The 20000-nt window shown below is 33.9% G+C and overlaps 2 protein-coding genes across 2 annotated transcripts; one reads left to right on the forward strand and one right to left on the reverse strand.

Annotated features, from left to right (window-relative positions):
* The first annotated feature begins 226 nt into the window (after positions 1-226).
* Positions 227-2496, forward strand: LOC108199053 (uncharacterized). The gene is made up of 2 exons (XM_017366811.2): positions 227-2036; positions 2167-2496. The coding sequence occupies exons 1-2, from the start codon at positions 472-474 to the stop codon at positions 2183-2185; spliced, it is 1584 nt and encodes a 527-aa protein (XP_017222300.1). The 5' UTR covers positions 227-471; the 3' UTR covers positions 2186-2496.
* A 9715-nt stretch (positions 2497-12211) lies between these two features.
* Positions 12212-17502, reverse strand: LOC108197334 (uncharacterized). Its single transcript, XM_017364915.2, has 7 exons — positions 17147-17502; positions 16837-16903; positions 16307-16353; positions 13324-13411; positions 13063-13196; positions 12896-12994; positions 12212-12574 (listed from the first exon to the last, which is right to left on the reverse strand). Exons 1-7 carry the CDS (start codon positions 17411-17413, stop codon positions 12500-12502), a joined length of 777 nt encoding a protein of 258 aa, XP_017220404.1. The 5' UTR covers positions 17414-17502; the 3' UTR covers positions 12212-12499.
* Positions 17503-20000: the final 2498 nt, after the last annotated feature.

The following is a 20000-nucleotide window of genomic DNA, read 5'->3' on the forward strand; positions in this document are numbered from 1 at the left end:
CAAGTGAAAAAAATAGAGTAACGAGACGCGCTCTCTCTGTTTCAGTTGTTTCAGTGTGACATGTGTAGTTACACTTCCAAACAGGGGGCCAGGGTTAGCATATTCATCTGTGTGGGCTCCAATTTGCCGTTACTATATGTTTGTAATTTGTTCTTGGGCGTAGCAGCTACTACTATATATACGCATTTGCAGACGAATCATCCCTCTCATCCCTCATTCTTGAAAAACCCCCAGACAAGAATGTCTTCAACTCCTCCAATTATCTCATCTTTGCTTTACTAGAAGCGCTCTCTCTCTCTCCCCCTCCTCCCTCCCTTCCCCCATTTCCAACTCCTCCAAGAATCTCTCTCTCTCTCTCCCTCCCTCCTCCCTCCCTTCCTCCATTTCCAACTCCTGCAAGAATCTCTCCCTCTCTCTCTCCCCCTTTCTCTCGCTCTCTGAACTGATTCTTGAAAAACCCACAAAACAAGAATGTCTTCTTCATCTCCCCCAAAAAATCCATCTCCAGTATCATCAGGATCTGCATCTCCAGATTTTGGATTAACCGAAGCAAAGTCAGAGAATGTTGGTAATCAAGAAGTGTCCTCAGAACCACAAGCTGGCCCTAGTAATGTATACTCTCCTCAACCTCTATCTTCATATGATCCCCATCAACCTCACCTTGCTCCTCAACCTATATCTTCAAGCCAACCTAATCTAGATGGTTTGAATATGAGCCTAGAAATGGATCCAGACACCAAACAATTGATACAATCGCAGGGCATTACTATAGCCGAATACACGCAACAGAGGCGTGCTTTTGCTAAGTATGAACACCCTGCAATTCCGAATATCTACTCCGGACTTGATGAAGAAACAGCAAATGTCATACATTCTGAAGAGATGAGTCCGTCTGATCTGAGGAGACAACAACAGGCCCTTGATTACTTTAATCGAATGAAAGAATCTCTTCATCAAGACCCTGCAGGAATTTCAAGAATTGAATCCCAAATTCAAGAACCTTATGCCCTTCTTTCTAATAATTCGGTCTTGGGTGTTGACACGATGGGTTCTTATCTTGACCCGAATGAGGAGCTTGACCCCAATGATCCATTCTTTGAAGAACTAGCTGACCTTGTTGATCCGGTTAATGAACGGATTAAGGCCTGCTTCGGACCTGAAATCGGCTCCACTCTGGCTTCTACTAGTCGAGTTTCAGCTAAGGGAAAAACACTTATAATCAAAGGCCCAAAGCCACAATCTGTCAAAGACACAAAGAGTAAAATAAGTGAAGGCCAGCCAGTACCAGAGATCGACAATTGGCCATGGAAAAGGAAAATGACTGATACATTGCCAGAGGCAATTGAGGATAAACAATCTAAACGAAGAAAACTCTTAGAGTCTCCACTAGAACACGGTGAAAATCAGGAGGAAGAAAGGTGTCTGCTACTATTCAAAGATGATGAAAATGACGATGATTATGAAACATTATATCGTCTTTACTGGTATACATTGAATCAGAGGACTTCCATTTTTCAGGAAGGAGATTTCGTTCAAGATTTTGAAAATGGTCTTACAAAATATATTAATGAGTTCCTTGACAGCAAGATCACAACTGAGCAGTGCAAGAAGAAAGTCATGGAGTTGCGTAAGAAGTACTTATATTTTATGGAGCTGAATGGCTATGAAGATTTTAACGAAGCTGATTTCTCTGTGCCGCGTGAGTATAAAATGTTTCAAATGTTTAAAATTGTTTGGGGAGCTGACCCGGGGCATGGTGGATCATGTTCTGTTGCTGGCCAGGGAGTTAATGTTGGTAACCCCCTGCAAGGAGCTGTTGATAATATGAATGTGGATCAGGGTCATGTGGCTGAGCCCATTCCTCCTGCGCTGACAAATGTTTCAGGTGCAGGTAAAGCCCCCGAACCTGCAAATGTAAAATCAGGAGCAGCAGACAAAGAACTTGAGGCTGATATGGCACGCGCTGTATCAAACTCATTGAAGGAAGTACGAGACCCAAGTGCTGATCAAAAGGATGATAATATGGACATTGACAGGTGAGTCCTGTCGTAGGAAAGTGAAGTCGTTGAGTTGATGAAACATATTACATGCATAAATACATCTCAGGATTTTCTTCCCCTGTCCTTATACTTAATAATATCATAATATCTTGTTTTATGTATACAGCACCAATCCGGAGCATTAGGCAAGAGATGATTCTAAGCGCTTCCAGGGGAAAGTATTCTCAAGAAAGTATAATACAAAGCCATGATATAAGTGAGCTCAAGGCACAAGTACAACAGGTGGATGACCAAATGTTAATGTGAGAGGCATAGTAGCAATTACTGTACAATGAGATATCATCAGACTTTTTCTTCTTTTGGGTTCACAGATTGTCTCTGCTCTGTGTTAGATTTGTGTTTCGATTCTTTCCAGGACCTTGTAATGTGCTATGATTCTGCTAAGTAATGTGCTATGATTCTGCCAAGTTATGTTCAGATTCTCAGAGTTCTTTCTTTTATCAGCCAGTGTAATTTCTTCTGTAAGATACATATATCCACAACAATGCATCATTATGAATGCCTAAATATATGTCATGTAAGATGATAATATAAAATGTTGCATTGACAAAGATAACAAAATAGACTCGCATTCTTGGACAATTTAGTGAGATAAGAAAGTGCTATTGTATTTTGATCTTCAAATATAAGAAAACAGATTAACATTGTGCTAGTTTTCAGTTCAAGCTTACTCGTATTCATAAAGACTTGTCTACCTTTAAGTTAAATTTTTTATCATCTGTTGCTGTCTTTGAATATGTTTATTTGAATCTGTTATTTTGAAACCTAGTTATATCAGAATATTTCTTTTAATAGATTTTTTTTGAAAGATTTCTTTTCATAGATTAATATGAATAAAACACTTTTAGCAATATTTTCCAAACCTTATATATAAGATATAATATAAAAAATTTATAACACATTTAATCATTTAAATTCAGAAATCTATATGGTTACATATTATCAAAACATAGTCTAAATAAAACATAGATATTGTTTGGATATAAACACATCTATATGGTAATTTCTGATGGTGTTCAGGAAGATACTTTGGGGCATAGGACTTACTATAACGCATCAACTTAGGAAGTTCAGTTGTCTATATGTGCTTACAATGGGAGTGTATGGCTTCAGTCTCCATTACGGAATTTCATGATTATTCTAAACAATTAGGATTCTTGAACAATGTATATTTCGAGCAGTGTTCTAAAGATGGCTTACATTACATGCAGTGGATACAGTACTTTTGCAAGTAATAGATTCTCTGGTCTGTTTATTACCATGTTACTTGTTTTCAAAAATAAGTAGTGCAGTGCTTTTGTAATACTAAAAATTACTCGTTTATTATTTTACAATTTTGTAGATGTCAATTTTATAATTGAAACCGAACCGATATCTACTATGGGCTAGCGTTGCCAGAAAAAGAAGTTGCTAGGTGTGGTCTTGGCTCTGGACTGGATTCAATAAGTCAGAAAAATCCTGAGATTTTTTCTTTTTTTTTTCAAAAAAAACGTTTCGAATTGATCAGGAAGAGATCCGAGTGAATGGAAAGGAAAAAACAAAGGATGAATTCCACTTTACAGCGATACGCTATAACAATAGCCCAGTTTATAAAGGCCTCTTCTGGTTTGAAAAACCTCTTCCGATAACTGAACCGGGTTTTTTAAATTGAAATCGAATCCAAATCGGCGGTTGCGATTTTCGATTTTAAAAACCAAAAATATATGATTGCGGTTTCGATTTTATTCGGAAACCGAGCCGAACCGGCCAGGCTCTCTCCTCATATCCGGTATATCACTTTAGAGCTATAGTTGGTAAATAGTACCCCACTAAATTCCAAAATTAGAATGACACGATGGATTGATTCCCGCTGTTGCAATATCTCACATTATTTAATCAAGCAGAAAAAACAGAGCAACGAGACAAAGTTGCACTTTCTTTCATTCTTTCAGTGTAGCATCTGTACTTCCTACTTACACTTCCTAACAGGGACCCAGGGTGAGTATATTCATCTGTCTCATCTGGGCTCCAAGTTGCCGTTACTGTAAGTTTTTGGTGGACACATCATCCTCTCCTCCAAATCATTCAATCTCCCCCCCCCCCCCCCCCCGCTCTCTCTCTCTCTCTCTCCCTCCCTCCCTCTCTCCCTCCCTCTCCCTCACCCTCTCCCTCTCTTCCTTTCTTTCTCTCTCTCTCTCCCTCTCTGAACGATTCTTGAAAAACCCACAAGACAAGAATGTCTTCTTCATCTCCCCAAAAAAACCCAACTCCAGCATCATCAGGATCTGCTTCTCCAGATTTTGAATCAACCGAAACAATTCAGATGATGTTGGTGTTCATGAATGGTCCTCAGAACCACAACCTGAACCTAGTATTGTATACACTCCTCAACTTCTATCTTCATTTGATCCCCATCAACCTCACATTTCTCCTCAACCTATATCCTTAAGCCAACGTAATCTAGATGTTTCGAATATCAGCTTAGAAATGAATCCAGAGATGGCACATTTTATATACATGGAACAGAGTCATGCCCTTGCTCACTATGAACGCCCTGAAATTCCGAATATCTACTCCGAAATTGATGAAGAAACAGTCATACATTCTGAAGACATGAGTGTGTCTGATCTCAAGAGACAAGAACAGGCCCTTGATTACTATAATCGAACGAAAGAATCTCTACCTCAAGACCCTGCAGGAATTTCAAGAATTGAATCCCAAATTCAAGAAAGGGACTTTCAAGCCAATGCACCTTATCAGGAAGATGATGGTTTCCAATATTTGTTTGATACATCGCAAATTGAAGAACAAGATGATTGGCATACACTGAAGTTACTCGTGTATTTGGAAAGAAAAAAGGGGAGCATTTCCCCGACACAGCATGTTAACCAGGGCCGTTTTCTGACAAGGCGGAGCCAGTTGGAGGCGAAGCACAACAGACTTGTGAGGCTATACGGTAAGAGGCCATTGAATAAGCATGATTTCGATTCAAAATTGGGGTACTCAATGTATAGAATGTCATGGTTTATTTGGGGTGATCATGTTATCCAAAGTGATGGTTCTGATGACCTGGATGATTATGGCGAATTTTTTGATCCGAATGCTCCTTTTAGTCACCCGGATATGAAATGTAATCCATATGATCCGAAAGAGAATAATGTTTCTGATGATTCAGTTGTGGATGTTGACATGACTGGTTCTTACCCTGACTTGAAAGAGGTGCTTAAACCCGATGATCCAATCTTTGATGAAATAGATGACCTTGACTTGAATGAGATTTTCCACTGGATTGACGTCTGCTTCGGATCTCAATTCGACTCCACCCCGGCTTCTGCTAGTGGAGTGTCAGCTGACAAATCACATATATTCAAAGGCCCAAAGCCACAAGCTGTCAAAGACACCGATGATGCAGACTTAACTCTGGCTACAGAAATGTCACTAGGGAAAGTTTCAGAAGACACAAAGAGTAAAATAAGTGAAGACCAGCCAGCACCAGAGATGGACACATTGCCAAGGAAAAGGAGAATGACTGATCCAATGCCAGAGGCAATTGAGAATAAACAATCTAAACGAAGAAAACTCTTATATTCTCCACCAAAACACGGTGTAAATCAGGAGGAAGAAAGGTGTCTGCTACTAAATACAGATAATGAATATGACGAGGATTATGAAATATTATGGCGTCTTTACTGGTATACAGTGAATCAGAGGACTTCCATTTTTCAGGGAGGAGCTTTCGTTTTAGACTTTGAAAATGGTGTTACAAAATTTATTAATCTGTTCCTTGACAGCAAGATAACAACTGACCAGTGCAAGAAGAAAGTGATGGAGTTGCGTGAGAAGTTCTTATGTTTTATGGAGTTGAATGGCAATGAAGATTTTAACGAAGCTGATTTCTATGTGCCCCATGAGTATAAAATGTTTCAAATGTTTAAAATTGTTTGGGGAGATGACCGGGGACGTGGTGGATCATGTTCTGTTGCTGACCCCATTTCTGCCACAGTGACAAATGTTTCAGGTGCAGGTAAAGCCCCCGAACCAGCAAATGTTAAATCAGGAGCAGCAGACAAAGAACTTGAGGCTGATATGGCTCGCGCTGTGTCAAACTCATTAAAGGAAATACGAGAAGATACCATGTTGCAGGGAGCTATTAGTGATATAAGAGAATTGGATATGAAGGTGGATTCAGGTAGTGTGCAAGATTCTGGAGAGAATATATATGTGCAAGATAATATGGACATTGACAGGTGAGTCCTGTCGTCGGAAAGTGAAGTCGTTGAGTCGATGAAACTTATTACATGCATAACTTAGGATTATAGAGTGAAACAGGATATTAGTCATTTGAAGTCTTACTGTCACCTTATGTTGCATCGTCTGTACAGAAGAAAGATAAAAGTCACAGGGTAAGAAAATCAGGGCCTAAACATAAGGTGACAGTAAGACTTCAAATGACTTACTGTCACCTTATGTTTACTACAGACGATGGTGATTAAACAACATAATTGCTAAATACAGTTCAGAATTACTTTGTGCAGTTCACTGAGATTACAAATTTAGGGTGTTGCTAAATACAGTTCAATATTACTTTGTGCAGTTCAAGCAATTCGTATAGATTACAAATATAACCTCAGCTCATTGAATGTATGAAACCATATTTAATAGATGTTGTTGATTACGAGATGTTTACTTCTGACGTAATAATATACATTTTGGGTAGATGCATATTTATACGGTAGTACAACCCTAATTTGTAAACATCAAAAACTTTCTTACTTTTTTAATTTTAAATATTAAAATGTTTAGATTTTAATTGTAAAGCATGTGTTCTTTTCAAAAATGTATTATATAATATGATTATCATATTTTCAATAATCTATTAATTTTGCATATTTAATATTATGAATTGATATAATTATTGACTATTAAAATTCTCAATACAAGTATTTTTTATTGTGACTGAAATATTATATCAAACACTAGTGTTAAATTTTTAATATTTTAAGGTATTGGGATTTTAGCCATCCAAGCCTAATGGTTATAGTTTCAAAATTTTAAGTTGTTTTGGTTAAATGAGAATGTACAAAATAAAAAAAATTAAACACATCGATGAAAAATAAATTAAAGACGTCGATAAAATTATATATAAAGTCAAGTATTTTAATTATAAAATTATATATAAAGTCAAATAAAAATTATATGAATAAAGATTATTTATATGAATTATCCTTCTACATTCTCGATACATATTAAAGGTTATACGCCAACTAAAGATTATATTATAAAAAAAATCAAATATAGCCTTGTATAACTGTAAAATTTTAAATTGTTTAGATTAAAGTTGTGAATGATTTTTTTTTAACAAAAACTAGTAAAAATAAAATCGACAAGATTGATAACAAATCAATCTGTTTATTAGTAAGATGTTATCTTAACAAAACAATGAAATTTATAAGTTCTTTTTATATACAGAAGATAGAATATGTATTATCAGATCTACTAATTAATAAGTAAATAATTAGTAGACACAGTGACATGAATCTATTAAAATTAGAATAAATAAAAAGAATGTATGTATTAAATAATATTCACGCATTAGTTAATTGTTGAAAAAAATTTTAAATATAATATTAGTTAGTGCATGAATGTAGTGATTGTATACATTAATCATGTTCACGTGCACAAAAAACTAGGGCTGATTTTGTTTGTATACTAGTATTACACAGAAGTTTAGGAAGGATAAATTTGTAATCTCAGTGAACTGCACAAAGTAATTCTGAACTGTATTTAGCAATTATGCTAAATTGAGTATTATGGTAATGGACAAAAATCATTTAGACTACTAAATTGAGTATATATATCATGGCCAAAATTCCAGAGAGAGACTTCTTATATGGACTTCCATAGTGCGCCACTATGAATCATCAATTTTATTATAAATTCTATTATAAAATACATATAAAACGTGATTCTAATATAAAATACTATAAAATAAATCTATTTTAAGTAATTTAACACTTAAAATTTGATTAAAAAAGTATATTTTCGAAACTGATTCCACAACAGAATAATTCTGGATGATTATTATTCTGTTATAGAATCATGTTGAGATATTGCATAATTTTAGATGATCTTTGGAATAAAAAAATTGTATAACTTCGTTTTCGGTTTAATAATCAAAATTTGAAGTTATATTTCATAAAAAATATAATAGAATATATATTATGTATATATTTATAATGGTGTGCTAATTAACTACATATAAGAAGGTAGGTAGGTTATGGAGTGCCAAAAACTGTTAAGTTTTTAAACATTCTGTCCCAATTCAGAGTTAGACATGTTAATCAACGTTGCTTTGGCATGCATCCGACATGATGTCTATCAAAAAAGATAAATTAAATAAATTAATCAGGCCAACCTAATAAAAACATGTAAGCAGATTAAAATCTTTCATTAAACTATTTATTCGGGACAAAATGCATTTGGGAGGTCATAAATTCGACCCCTCAACTTTGAATTGGTATAGAAAGTTTAAAAACTTAACTTTCTCCGTCAATTACCATGACGTCATCAAACGGAATGATATATATACTCAATTTAGTGGTTTAAATGATATGGTTTTTTAATGGGTGATATAGGTGAGATTTTTAGACAGAGTGCCGTTTTGATATAAAATCCATTTTGATCTTCAACAAGTGCAAGTGTACCTTAAAATGAAAGATAATATTAAATTCAGAGCAACATTTTTAGTTTTAGATCATATTTAATTTTCACCCCCCTTATATCTACATAAATCGTACATTTTTAATACAAATTTTTGCAAATTGCTCTGGATATTAAAATATTGCTCTGAATATAATATTTCTCAAAATGAAAAAACAGGACTTCGAAACATCGGTGTACCATAAAAAAAAAAAGAAAGAGGAAAACAGATTAACATTGAAAATATATTATTCTTGTCTTATGGTTAGAAGTGATTATATGTCTTTAGATTGTTTACTGAGAGTATGCATATTCTCGGAGAAGTATAATATTAATATAAAAATATCAAATAAATTAGAGATAGAATATCAGAATTCCGAAGAATTTAGATAAATTTTCTAAAAAATATTTCAAAATCTCATATATTTTATGTTCATATCAACTTATATAAAATATAATGAGATAACAAAAATATTATTTAGTAATTTAAAATATATAAATATAAAAATTATTTCGATTTATAACAAAAATTAATAATTTCGACTATAATAAAAAACTAAAAAATAAAAATATATAAAAAATTTATTAATATAATACTCCATCCGTTTCGAATTACGTTTTTTTCAGTCTTCTAAAATCTAAATTTACCAATATTTGATTAAGTATTAAAAAATATATATATATATATATATATATATATAATATTTATATTTTAAGACTAAAAAGTTATATTATTGACAAGAGAGTCTTTGATGACATATATTTTTTAACTTTTTTATATTGTATTAATTAAATATATATAATATAAATTGTAGTCCAAATATAATGAATATGACTTATGACTTATGAGTAATTAAAAATCAGAACAGGATATGTATGTTCGGATAAAAAAGGGCGGAGCACTTGCAACTTTTGGAACAAGTCAAAACACAGGCTTGCTTGCCCTTGCCTCAGCGTGAGAAACTGATAACAAGGATCAAAAGAATCAGCTGTAATGGCTGCTGCCGCTAGTAGCGCATCAAACTGGGATTATATAAATCTCTTCTTTCTCCGTCCCATTCTTGCTATCTTGTTCGTCTTCTCTTTACTTCTTTTAGGTATATACATCTATCTCTCTGTTCTTATATAATTTATGTACTCATGTAATCTGTTTACTATGATGTCCTAAAATTATGATGAACGACTGATTTTAAGGTTTGTTTGTTGTCTGAAACTAGGTTGGTATTTGGCTTGGAAGCTAGTGTTAGTACATGTCCCTCTTGTTCAGGAGATCTTTGGTCTCCGTAAGAAATCATTCACCCCCAAACCCCCTTCTCGTCGCCGCTTTTCGAAATTCTACAATTCTTTGAATTCCACTGGTATATACATTCTCTTGCCTCTCTACAGTCATGATTTGTGTTAGTTTATTACCCTGTCTCAATTGTCGATGAAATAGGACATTTTTATGAAGTAGGGAAAAGTCGTGATTTTGATTTCACTGAGCTTTCGGTTGTTTGGAAGATCGTCATGCTTCTCCGGTATCAACATTGTTGGTTGTTTAGAAAGTAGCAATGAAGATAGAGTTTGTTGATTAGGGTAGTACAATATTCGGCATTTGAACTAATAAGTGGATGATTGATTCGTTATTCAGTAAAATCGGTCCTAATCGAAGAACATGACAGCGTGCTTATATAATTACAATAACCGACAACTTAAATGCTAGGGGTTCGTTGAAATACAAACTAGTGTGGTTTATGAACTAGTGATTTGTAGTACTGTTACTAATAATTTGTCAATATGAGTAACAAGTTACAACTGAAGTTATATTAGCACAAATGATTTTCCTGTTTCCAGTTGGCCATAATCACAGTTATTCCTAAAGATCGTGTGATTCTACACTAACTATAGAAGTGCTAATTAGATCCCTTGGACCCAATTTTGAGAATCTAGTCCTGCGATATTTGTTATGGCTTTTTTTTTTTTTTTGTTTTTTTTTGTTTTGGGGAGGAGGGGGGAGGGATCAATAAAGAATCAATTTTTATTTGTGTTTTCTGCAAAGAGATAACAAAACTGTTGTAGTCTTCGTATTCATGTGAAAATCTTCTTGTGTTAATCTTATTAGTATAATATGCATCATAATAAATAACTCCCGTAGTCCCCTTTTAGTTGTCCCTTCGACTATCTACACGCATTTTTAAGGTCCATATTAACGATACATCTATAATTTATTTTTATAATACATAAAAAAAAATTATATATAGCAAATTAGGGGTTACAGGTTAGCTTTCTAGTATATGATCATTCTCTGTTATCATTGAATATGACATGGTTAATGTTATAATTCTGGATACACATTTATGCCCACATTTGAGTTTCTGAGGACTTCATCTTAATATATAAATATATTTGGAGAGCAACTTTTGTAGAACACTGGATTCTCCAGGACCAGAACCATTTATAATTGGACTTTGCCTACTCAGGAACTTAAATATTAGCACCCCAATTAGCCAATTACTTTCTTGTTTCGACATACATATATATGTTATACAAAGAGGCACTGCTCTTTTTTCTTATACTTCACAGTAATTAACAATCCTCCGACCAAATCTGATGCATGTCAACAGGTACGTCAGAATAAATATTCTTTGAAGCCGCTCCCTTGGCCAAGGATGATTCTACCACCCGGTGGTGCCAAACAAAACCTACATGTACGGTCTACAATGGTGGGAGAACAAGTTTGCAAGTTGCTCTGCATAGTCTTGATATTGTAGGGATGTAAATATATAGTCTTATTGTGTGCAAGTCATCTCAATTTGATTCAAGTTTATGGAAATGTTGATTTGGATACATCTATATGCTTACAAGGTGCAATGCAATTTATGTACTATATAGTTTTTTGTGTAAATATGTCTAGCATATCCCTGCGTGTGATCTGTTGCCACTATATAGTATTTATAGACACCTGCTGCTTTCTGAATTGTTAATTGATTTTAAACAACTCCTTCCTTTGGAAGGTAAAGAAGTGGTTAAACATTTAGCAAATAAAAGGGATGTCAAACTTCTCGTGGTTTTTATTTTGTTCTGAATGTATTAAATTCTCTCCTTCAAAAGAGTTGTATTATCAGCATAAAATTCGCTGCACTGTTTTCACCTTTAACATGCTGAAAATGTTGGATACTTCCAACGTTTAAGTTGAATAATTGTTCCAGTAAAAAGATACAGTTGCATCATGGGACAAATCTTTCATAAACAACTAATGTGCAGTTTACATGCTTCATACCATATAAACCTCTGTTCTGTTCTAGTTTAATTGTCACGAAGAAGGCACTTGGACTGATGTCGAGGACCTCCAGTTATGAGTTGTACTTCAGGTTGCTGGAATCATTTGAATATTTTCTTTAGTGTCTGCTTGAGGTGATTTAGCACAGAAAATTTCAACTTCATTTCAGTCTACTTCTAAAAGAGGCCACTACTAGAGCAGAGTTTCTAAATCAGATGCAAATATTAGATCTTCATATTAATTTCAACTAATTACAGAGAAAAAAACCATTTACATAGAGTGCATTCATGCCTAATGCATATGTTATAAAACTTATTCAGGTATAAGATCCAAGATGCAAAGATGCAGCTTTTAGCGTTTTACAAGACTACCTTTTGATCGTACAAATGCAGTTTACTGGTACTAAGGATAAAGATATAAAACAGAATAATGTCTATGAGTTTACACTGAAGAATACATTCTGTCCAGAACCACTGGCTTATAAAAATTCAGGCCATTAAATTCATTGTTTCTTTGGATATTCCCTTGCTCCAAAAATGGTAGATCCAATTCTCACATTCGTACTTCCCATCTCAATCTGCATCAAAAACCAATTGTCATTGCTGACTACAGTTATATATGTAAAAATATTACATGCCACAGTAAATATTAAATCAGTAATTTACAACAAAATCTGGTATCATGTAGAAGGTAATTAGTTCCTTCTCAGTCAATAATATATGATTCAATTGTCAGTATGGTATTTTATAAACATGACAATAGACCCTAAAGAAACTATGCAAGCTGCCTTCGCCATATATTCAAGTGTATATCTATGTACATACATATATATCAGACAACCATATATATATAAAGACATGATATTGTAGAAGATAACTGACTGTCAAAATGTTCTTACAGCAAGCTCAAAGTCACCAGACATTCCCATTGATAGTGCACATTTCTCTTCTCCCATTTCAAGAGCCTTGCAGACCTCACTTCTACAGTTTGCTAGAGTCTGACAATTAAATAAAAAGTGTCAGACTGTGAGAGAGAGTGGTTAAGTTTAGTCTTCATATTCACTACCTTAAAGTTCTCCGGAGTGGAAGTGTAATCTGGCATCCCTATTGTCATCAATCCACAAAATTCAAGGTTTGGGCAGCCCAAACTGACATGTTTTGCGAGTGCAACGCATCCAGATGGATCAACACCAAATTTTGCTGTACGAAGTTAAATGTTATATATATTGATCAAAGAAAGCAAGAATATTTATCAATAAATTTAATACCCCTTGCTTCTTCTTTTTTTAAACTGCAGGAGGTAAAAGAAAATAAGTACTCCACTTACATGTTTCTCCACTAGTGTTAACTTGGACTAACACCTTCAAAGGTTTCCGTCCAATGCTTCCAGCAACACGGTCAAGAAGATTTGCAATCTATCATTGAAACAAACGACAGGGATATGTTATTGCAGTATGACACATCACAGATTAAGGACAATTTTCAAAGGATCACTTAATGTTATTGATTAGTGATTGTGCATTATCTTAATGTTTTTGTTTGAAGCTGGAAAACTATGATCTGAACTAATTTCTAGCATCTGAACTATTTTCTAGTATGTTTTATTAAGACTTCTTTGGAGTTCACATTATGGATGATTGCAAATTTTGAACTAAGACATAATTTTCAGTTTTTTAAGTTTCGTGGATGTTAATTTCTGTCTATAGATGAGTTGACAGTTTGGTACCTAGTCAGATTTGTATTTTCCTGTTAACCTGATCAACCGAACTCAGCCTGACCCAATCCATCATACATTTGGTAGGGTTGGGTTGAATAACTTTTCTTAGGTTAATGGGATGAAATTTAATTGACCCAACTAATTAGGCTGGGTCTCTGAAATGATTATAACCCGGCCGACCCAAACCATGGACATCCTACTGTACATGTATATAAGCGAGGAATTGCCAGCGAATTTGATAAGTTCAGTTGTTCCATATGAACGGCTCTCTGTCCATGCCAAACAGCATTTGAACATTAATAAATTTTCAAATAGATAATTATGATAGATCATGCCATTCATTTGCTTATGGCTTACCTCAGCTAGCTCCATTAATATTTTGCAAACATATCAGACCTTCATATCTTTACGTTGCATCTTTTCTCTTGTCACTACTTAAACCTATGTTACCCGGACTCTCCATTTTTGTGCCTATACCGGTGTCCACCGGACATGACATGGGTGTGGGTATGGGATCTGTGTCGGATCCTTCTTATTACAACCGGACACCTCACCTTGTAACATCCCAGGTCAAAATGAAAACTTAGGTCTTGTTTCAACTTGTTCATAGAGAACAAGATCCATGAATGACTTGTTTCTATGTTGTTCTATTGATTTTATGCTTCAGTTTTAGGTGTGATTTATGTGCAGTAGACACTATATTTATGAATGTACCATAAATCAGGCTATATAAAGTTTTACTTGCGTGGAGTTTAAGTGCCAAGTCCCTGTACCCGAGTCTAATACCGGATCCATGTCCACGAATCCTAATTATCCTAAAACTACGAATCTGACTCTTGGATCTGAACCCGTGTCCGATACCCATACCCGTGTCCGGGTAACTTAGACTTAAACAAAAAACTTGTAAAGAGTCAGGTATCTTCATTTTATACTACAAAATTAATTCCTCGTGTATCAAAGACATTGCATGATGCAAGAGTACTGATGTATACCTTTATGTTAACGTTACATTCTTTATTTACAACTTCACAAGGATATCAAATTAATCTTACAACTTAACTACATATCCTCCTCACATTATGCAAGTGTTCGATCTATGGAAGCAAGACTTTGAATGCAAACACTGATCTGTCTAGTGTTTCATGTTCTAAAAAGAAGACTTTTGGAAACGTCATTCTAGCCAGCATCATTAAACAGTTACTTATATAATAGAGCTTATAAAATACTTTAAATACCGTACTTAAAAGCATCCTCAAATTTAAGCCCTTTGTGGGTGGAACTTTGATACCTTAGTTGGTGACAGATAATTGTTCATCTGAAAGTAGATGTCTTACCAGCAGCTGCCTAGAAATACAAGATATATAATACTGATATATTTGCTTTATTGCTTTAAAATTATTTGGAAGGATGGAATGGTAATGTAGTGCTATTGATATACAGTCAATAATATATTTACATATTAATCTCACTAAACATTAACCAGGTTATTTAATTGTCGCCTTCCCCAGGCATCCTCTTTTTTGTTTATGCTCCTTACAGGATAACAATACCTGAAGGCAAAATTCTAGTAAAGTTGCGACTGAATATAAAGCTGCTTTGATTGTAACATACTCACCCTCTGTCCCTCTCATTTCTTTACAGTTTTTTTGTATTGCTTGACACGCATTTTAAAACGCATATAAAACATAGTTTCACAACTTATTTTTAAAATTTTTCTTTTTTGTATAAAAAACTAAATATTAAACTTTTATTCAGAAGGAAAAAAAGTTCAAATTAATTTATCAAACTAGATTTTATGAGAGCACTAAAATGCGTGCCGAGCCCCCGTCCCCCAATGTAAACAATTGATGGGGACGGAGGGAGTATTAGTTCAGAGCTCTTTCTGTAACAGCATCAAATTGAATTTTTTATCAGATGATTCAGATTTAGTGCATTGTTGAGATATCCACTCATGAGTAAGAGTAACTGTTCTGTTTTTACTTCTCATTGAGCTTAATCATCCACCTGACTAACAGTTGGATAAAACTGGATCAGGATCGGGTGTTTACTAATATTCCTTCCTACCCTGGAAACTTCTACTTACACAAAGATGCACTACCTAGTATATCCTTATCCTGGAAAAGGTTCAACTAAATCCTAAACTCTAGTTCAATAACACCGGTTATGATTTACCAAAAACTAGCTACAGAATATAGAATCATAGATATACTTTAGAAGCATAATATTAATAATATATAAGGAGGGGTATTAAACAAAATGAGTTGCAAGTTGTTCACTAGATGAACCCAGATTAGTCGTGAGTTTTACAAGTTCAACACATGTGTAGTTACATTGTTCGCTTAATATGACATTTGTATTTACAAATTCACTTCTTGTAAGTTTTTATTGACATATTATGAAAAAGAATGGACTGTGCGGATTACTGAACATCAACACAGATATGATGAAAAAGAAAATGTTTGCAAGAGCCATCTCTACTATTTGATCAACAATAAATTCTGTAAAAAAATTCACAAATACTCTTCATATGAGGCATTTTAAAAAACTTCATATGATAAAAGTGAGAAAAATATATTAAGAATCTACTGCCTACCTTTTCATCATCCACTGTCTCCACCATGAAAAGGTTTGGTACACCATCTGCTCAATCGTAAAAGATAATTCATATTACTATTTTTTTTTTAATTGCAACTACATCATTTATTAATCATAAGCAGGCCATCTGATTAATAAGATTCGCACATAAAGTACAAAAAAAATAAATCCAGGCAAAGATATGATTGTGCAATGTACGCTAAAAGGTATGAGTAGTGTTTACATCAAGAAAGCAACAAATGAAATAAGCAAACAACCAAACTTCAATAAGCAATCATCTTCACATTAAAATATGATACAGAGAGGAGCAATTATGCAATGTGTACACTAATGATTTGATCGTATAATTTGACAATGAACTTTATAATTAACAAACTTTGCATAAATATATATTAACTTTCATATTCGATTTTAAGTCTGCATAATAAAAGCCAAATTCAGTTCAAGTGAATCAAATCATTGCAGTGCACCTGTATATGTATGAAAAGATTAAAAAGGCTACGATTAACAAAAAAGTGCTATACATACTGAGAAGAGGCTTCACTTTGTTGCTCTGCAAATTCCCAATAAAATGCCACTCAATATCTTCGGGAAGCTGCGATTTACTCAGAATTATCAAATATATTCGACACAAACTTTTCCCAAATAATTCAGCACTTACATACACTAAAACATCAGTAAACTACATAAACACGTTATAATTTATTCAGATACGTTTTCTGCTTTATAATGTTGGGACCAAAAAATTTCACTGATTATCTAGAACAAAAATTCAATTTCTTTATTATTTTATAAATCATCGAAATTAAAAAAACAGTGTCTTAGCTAAAAGAATCACCTGAGGAGCTTTTTCGATAATCTCTTGGACATAATTCTCGCCGAAAAATCGATGACCGGCATCGTAGACTTGACGGAGAAGGGGAACAGGTTTAGTTTTACTAACGGCGACGACTCTGATTTGATCGGCGTTGCGGCCGGACTTCACGGCGGCGTTATTTACACGGTGGAGGACTGACCGGAGCGCCGTCGCAGCAGCACCGTCCATGGCGGCAGCGGCCATTTCACTGCTCTGGGATTCTTCTTTGTTCTCTGTTGCTTCGTTCATTACGGATTGATTTCTTTTTGTTTTTAGTAATTTATTATATATAAACAAATACTCTGAATTATGATTTTACTTTTATTAGTATTAATTTTATTCTGGTTCCTAGAATATAATATGGTTAATTTATATAGCTTTTGTTTTAAAATGGATCATAAATTCACAATATCAACAGGGCCGTTAGGGCTGTCAATGGATCGGATATCCGGTCCGACCCGGTCCGATCCAGGGGCTAACGGAGCGGATATGGATCACTTAAAATAAAATCCGATCCGGAAAAAATCCGATCCGATATGTATAGGATATGGATTTAATATGATCCGATCCGAAAAAAATCCGATCCGACTTATATATATATATATATATATATATATATTTATTTATTTATATTTATTTATATGTGTATATATATACTCTATTAATATATTATATACATAAATAAATAAAATTAGAGAGCATTTGAACTTGGATAGTTGAACTTATTAAGCATCTGGTTTCAGAGTTTTGAGCTGCATTAGTACAACCTATAAATTTGAAGTTTCACATATTTTATTTTATTAGAGATTTGTAATATTTATAAGTTAACGTAGTGTTTCTAAATTCTAAATTTCCAGAATTTATCAAAGACTTTCAATATTTGAACAAATATGTTTTTGTATTTTAAAACACTACATTTTGATTTTATAAATTATTATTATGAGTGGTTTCAACACATTTTTATAGGTGAAGACTTTTTTTTGTTTGAATATAAACGGAGCGGAGCTCCGATCCGAAAATCCGTGATCCTACGGATTAGGATATGGATTGTGTCCTTAAAAATCCGGTTGAAATCCAATCCGAATCCGAATCCGATAAAATTATACGGATCAGGATATGGATCATGCCTGATCCGATCCAGATCCGATCCATTGACACCCCTAAGGGCCGTTGATGTTGCCCTTTTAAATAATTTAAATCTAATATTTTAATTTTTTAAAATTTTTAAATTTTAAACATGGAAAGTAATTTTTTTTAATTTCGACTATGTTGAAAAGAAGTTTGTAATGAATTAAAAAATTTCTATTGAAAATTAATATTACTCCCTTTTACTTTCAAATTTGTTGAAACAAATTTTTTTTATCCCACCAGACCCGTAACCTTGTTCCTACATGATCGAGTCAAACACAAATAGTATATGTGATAGTCTATATTTTTTTTTAAAAAAAATAACCCGGAAGCTCATGAAGGTTTAAAACAATTTGAGAGCTGATCAAGTCTGTCCCCGTGATGTGTTCAATTTTCTCAATTTATCCACTATTGTGGAACAATCTTTTTCCTGAAAGAAATTTTGCTTGGGAGCTTAGAAATGGAAACTCTATTTTCTTTTGGGAAACTCTATGTCATGTTTGTCTCCGGTCTCCTAATTTAAATTCATATTATTTCGCAATCATCCTTTTATTATCTTTTATACTATATTATCTTTAATATATTTGTATAGACTTGTAACTATCGATTATGTTGACGGAAGGACAGAGTTCTGATTATAGGCAATATAAGTCTCCAACGGATTATAAATGCATATATTGAATGCATCAATGTGATAATCAATATAAAAACAAACTAATATGTCTTTAATCGTGTCCACTAAATATATATATAAATCAATGACAGCCTATGTAGTCTCAAAGTCTCCAATAAAATTGGGTCTCCATAGAACCCAACTCTAACAGAAACTCTAACAGAGATTGTGACAATTATGTATGTAGATATAGTCTTTAAGAATTATTTAAAGCATGATCTTGCTCGAATGGGCTTTGCATCAATGGGCTTCGACCCTTTAGCCTAGACACCTGGCAGGATTCTAATATGTTCATGAATTTTGGTCCGGCACAATAGTATTTCGTCAGGATAATTTTTACGTTGGTTGACTTTATCCTTACTCAAAGAATTCAAAAGTCTCAAGATTTTTCGAAATAACACTTCTTTTTTAATGGGTCGCAGTTGTCACGCACTGGAATTCGCGCTAAATCTCACCCATAACTATTGAAAGACACTTTAATCTCGATAGTCCATCTCATAACGCTTATATAAATACTCGTGTTCCCTCTCATTTCCTCTTTCACACTTTTTCAAACTCTTTTCTCCCAAAATTTTCTCATTTTTTAAGCAGCAATTTCGTGGCGGCAACCTCGACCTTAAGCAATCTCTTCCTAATGTCTAGTCCTTCTTTTACGATAATAAGTGGCCCTTTTCACACTCTCCCGCCTTCAAGTTATGACTATTAAAATGCATGCTCTTAGGAGTTATATAAGTTTTGTGTTTAATATGGATAATTCTGGCTTGACGCGTGTTTAGGGGTTATTGAGTTTATGTTTTAGTTTGAAAAGCTGTTTGAGTATGAGATGTTTGAAGGATACCCAAATCGGCAAAAACGTAATAACTTTTGTGTAAGGGGTGAGTTATGTGTTTTTGGGTTGTGAAGAGTCTTCAAACTTCTATTGTCTTACAAAACTCTTAGGTTATGTTAGAATAGTCTTCGACAGGCTAATTTGTTCTTCAAAGCAATGAGTCTACTGGTTCTCGTAGACCGATTTCGTCCGTCTGTACTCAAAAT

The sequence above is a fragment of the Daucus carota genome, chromosome 8 (assembly GCF_001625215.2).
Source record: "Daucus carota subsp. sativus chromosome 8, DH1 v3.0, whole genome shotgun sequence".
In the NCBI taxonomy this organism is placed as follows: domain Eukaryota; kingdom Viridiplantae; phylum Streptophyta; class Magnoliopsida; order Apiales; family Apiaceae; genus Daucus; species Daucus carota.

Bases quoted from the DNA above. Each gene is read 5' to 3' on its own strand.
- LOC108199053 (XM_017366811.2), top strand. From the start codon at position 472: ATGTCTTCTTCATCTCCCCCAAAAAATCCATCTCCAGTATCATCAGGA.
- LOC108197334 (XM_017364915.2), bottom strand. From the start codon at position 17,413: ATGAACGAAGCAACAGAGAACAAAGAAGAATCCCAGAGCAGTGAAATG. The intron at 16,354-16,836 runs GTATGTATAGCA...ACGATTGAGCAG, and splicing joins CAAAGTGAAGCCTCTTCTCA to ATGGTGTACCAAACCTTTTC. The intron at 12,575-12,895 runs GTAAGAACATTT...TTTTTGATGCAG, and splicing joins CTGGTGACTTTGAGCTTGCT to ATTGAGATGGGAAGTACGAA.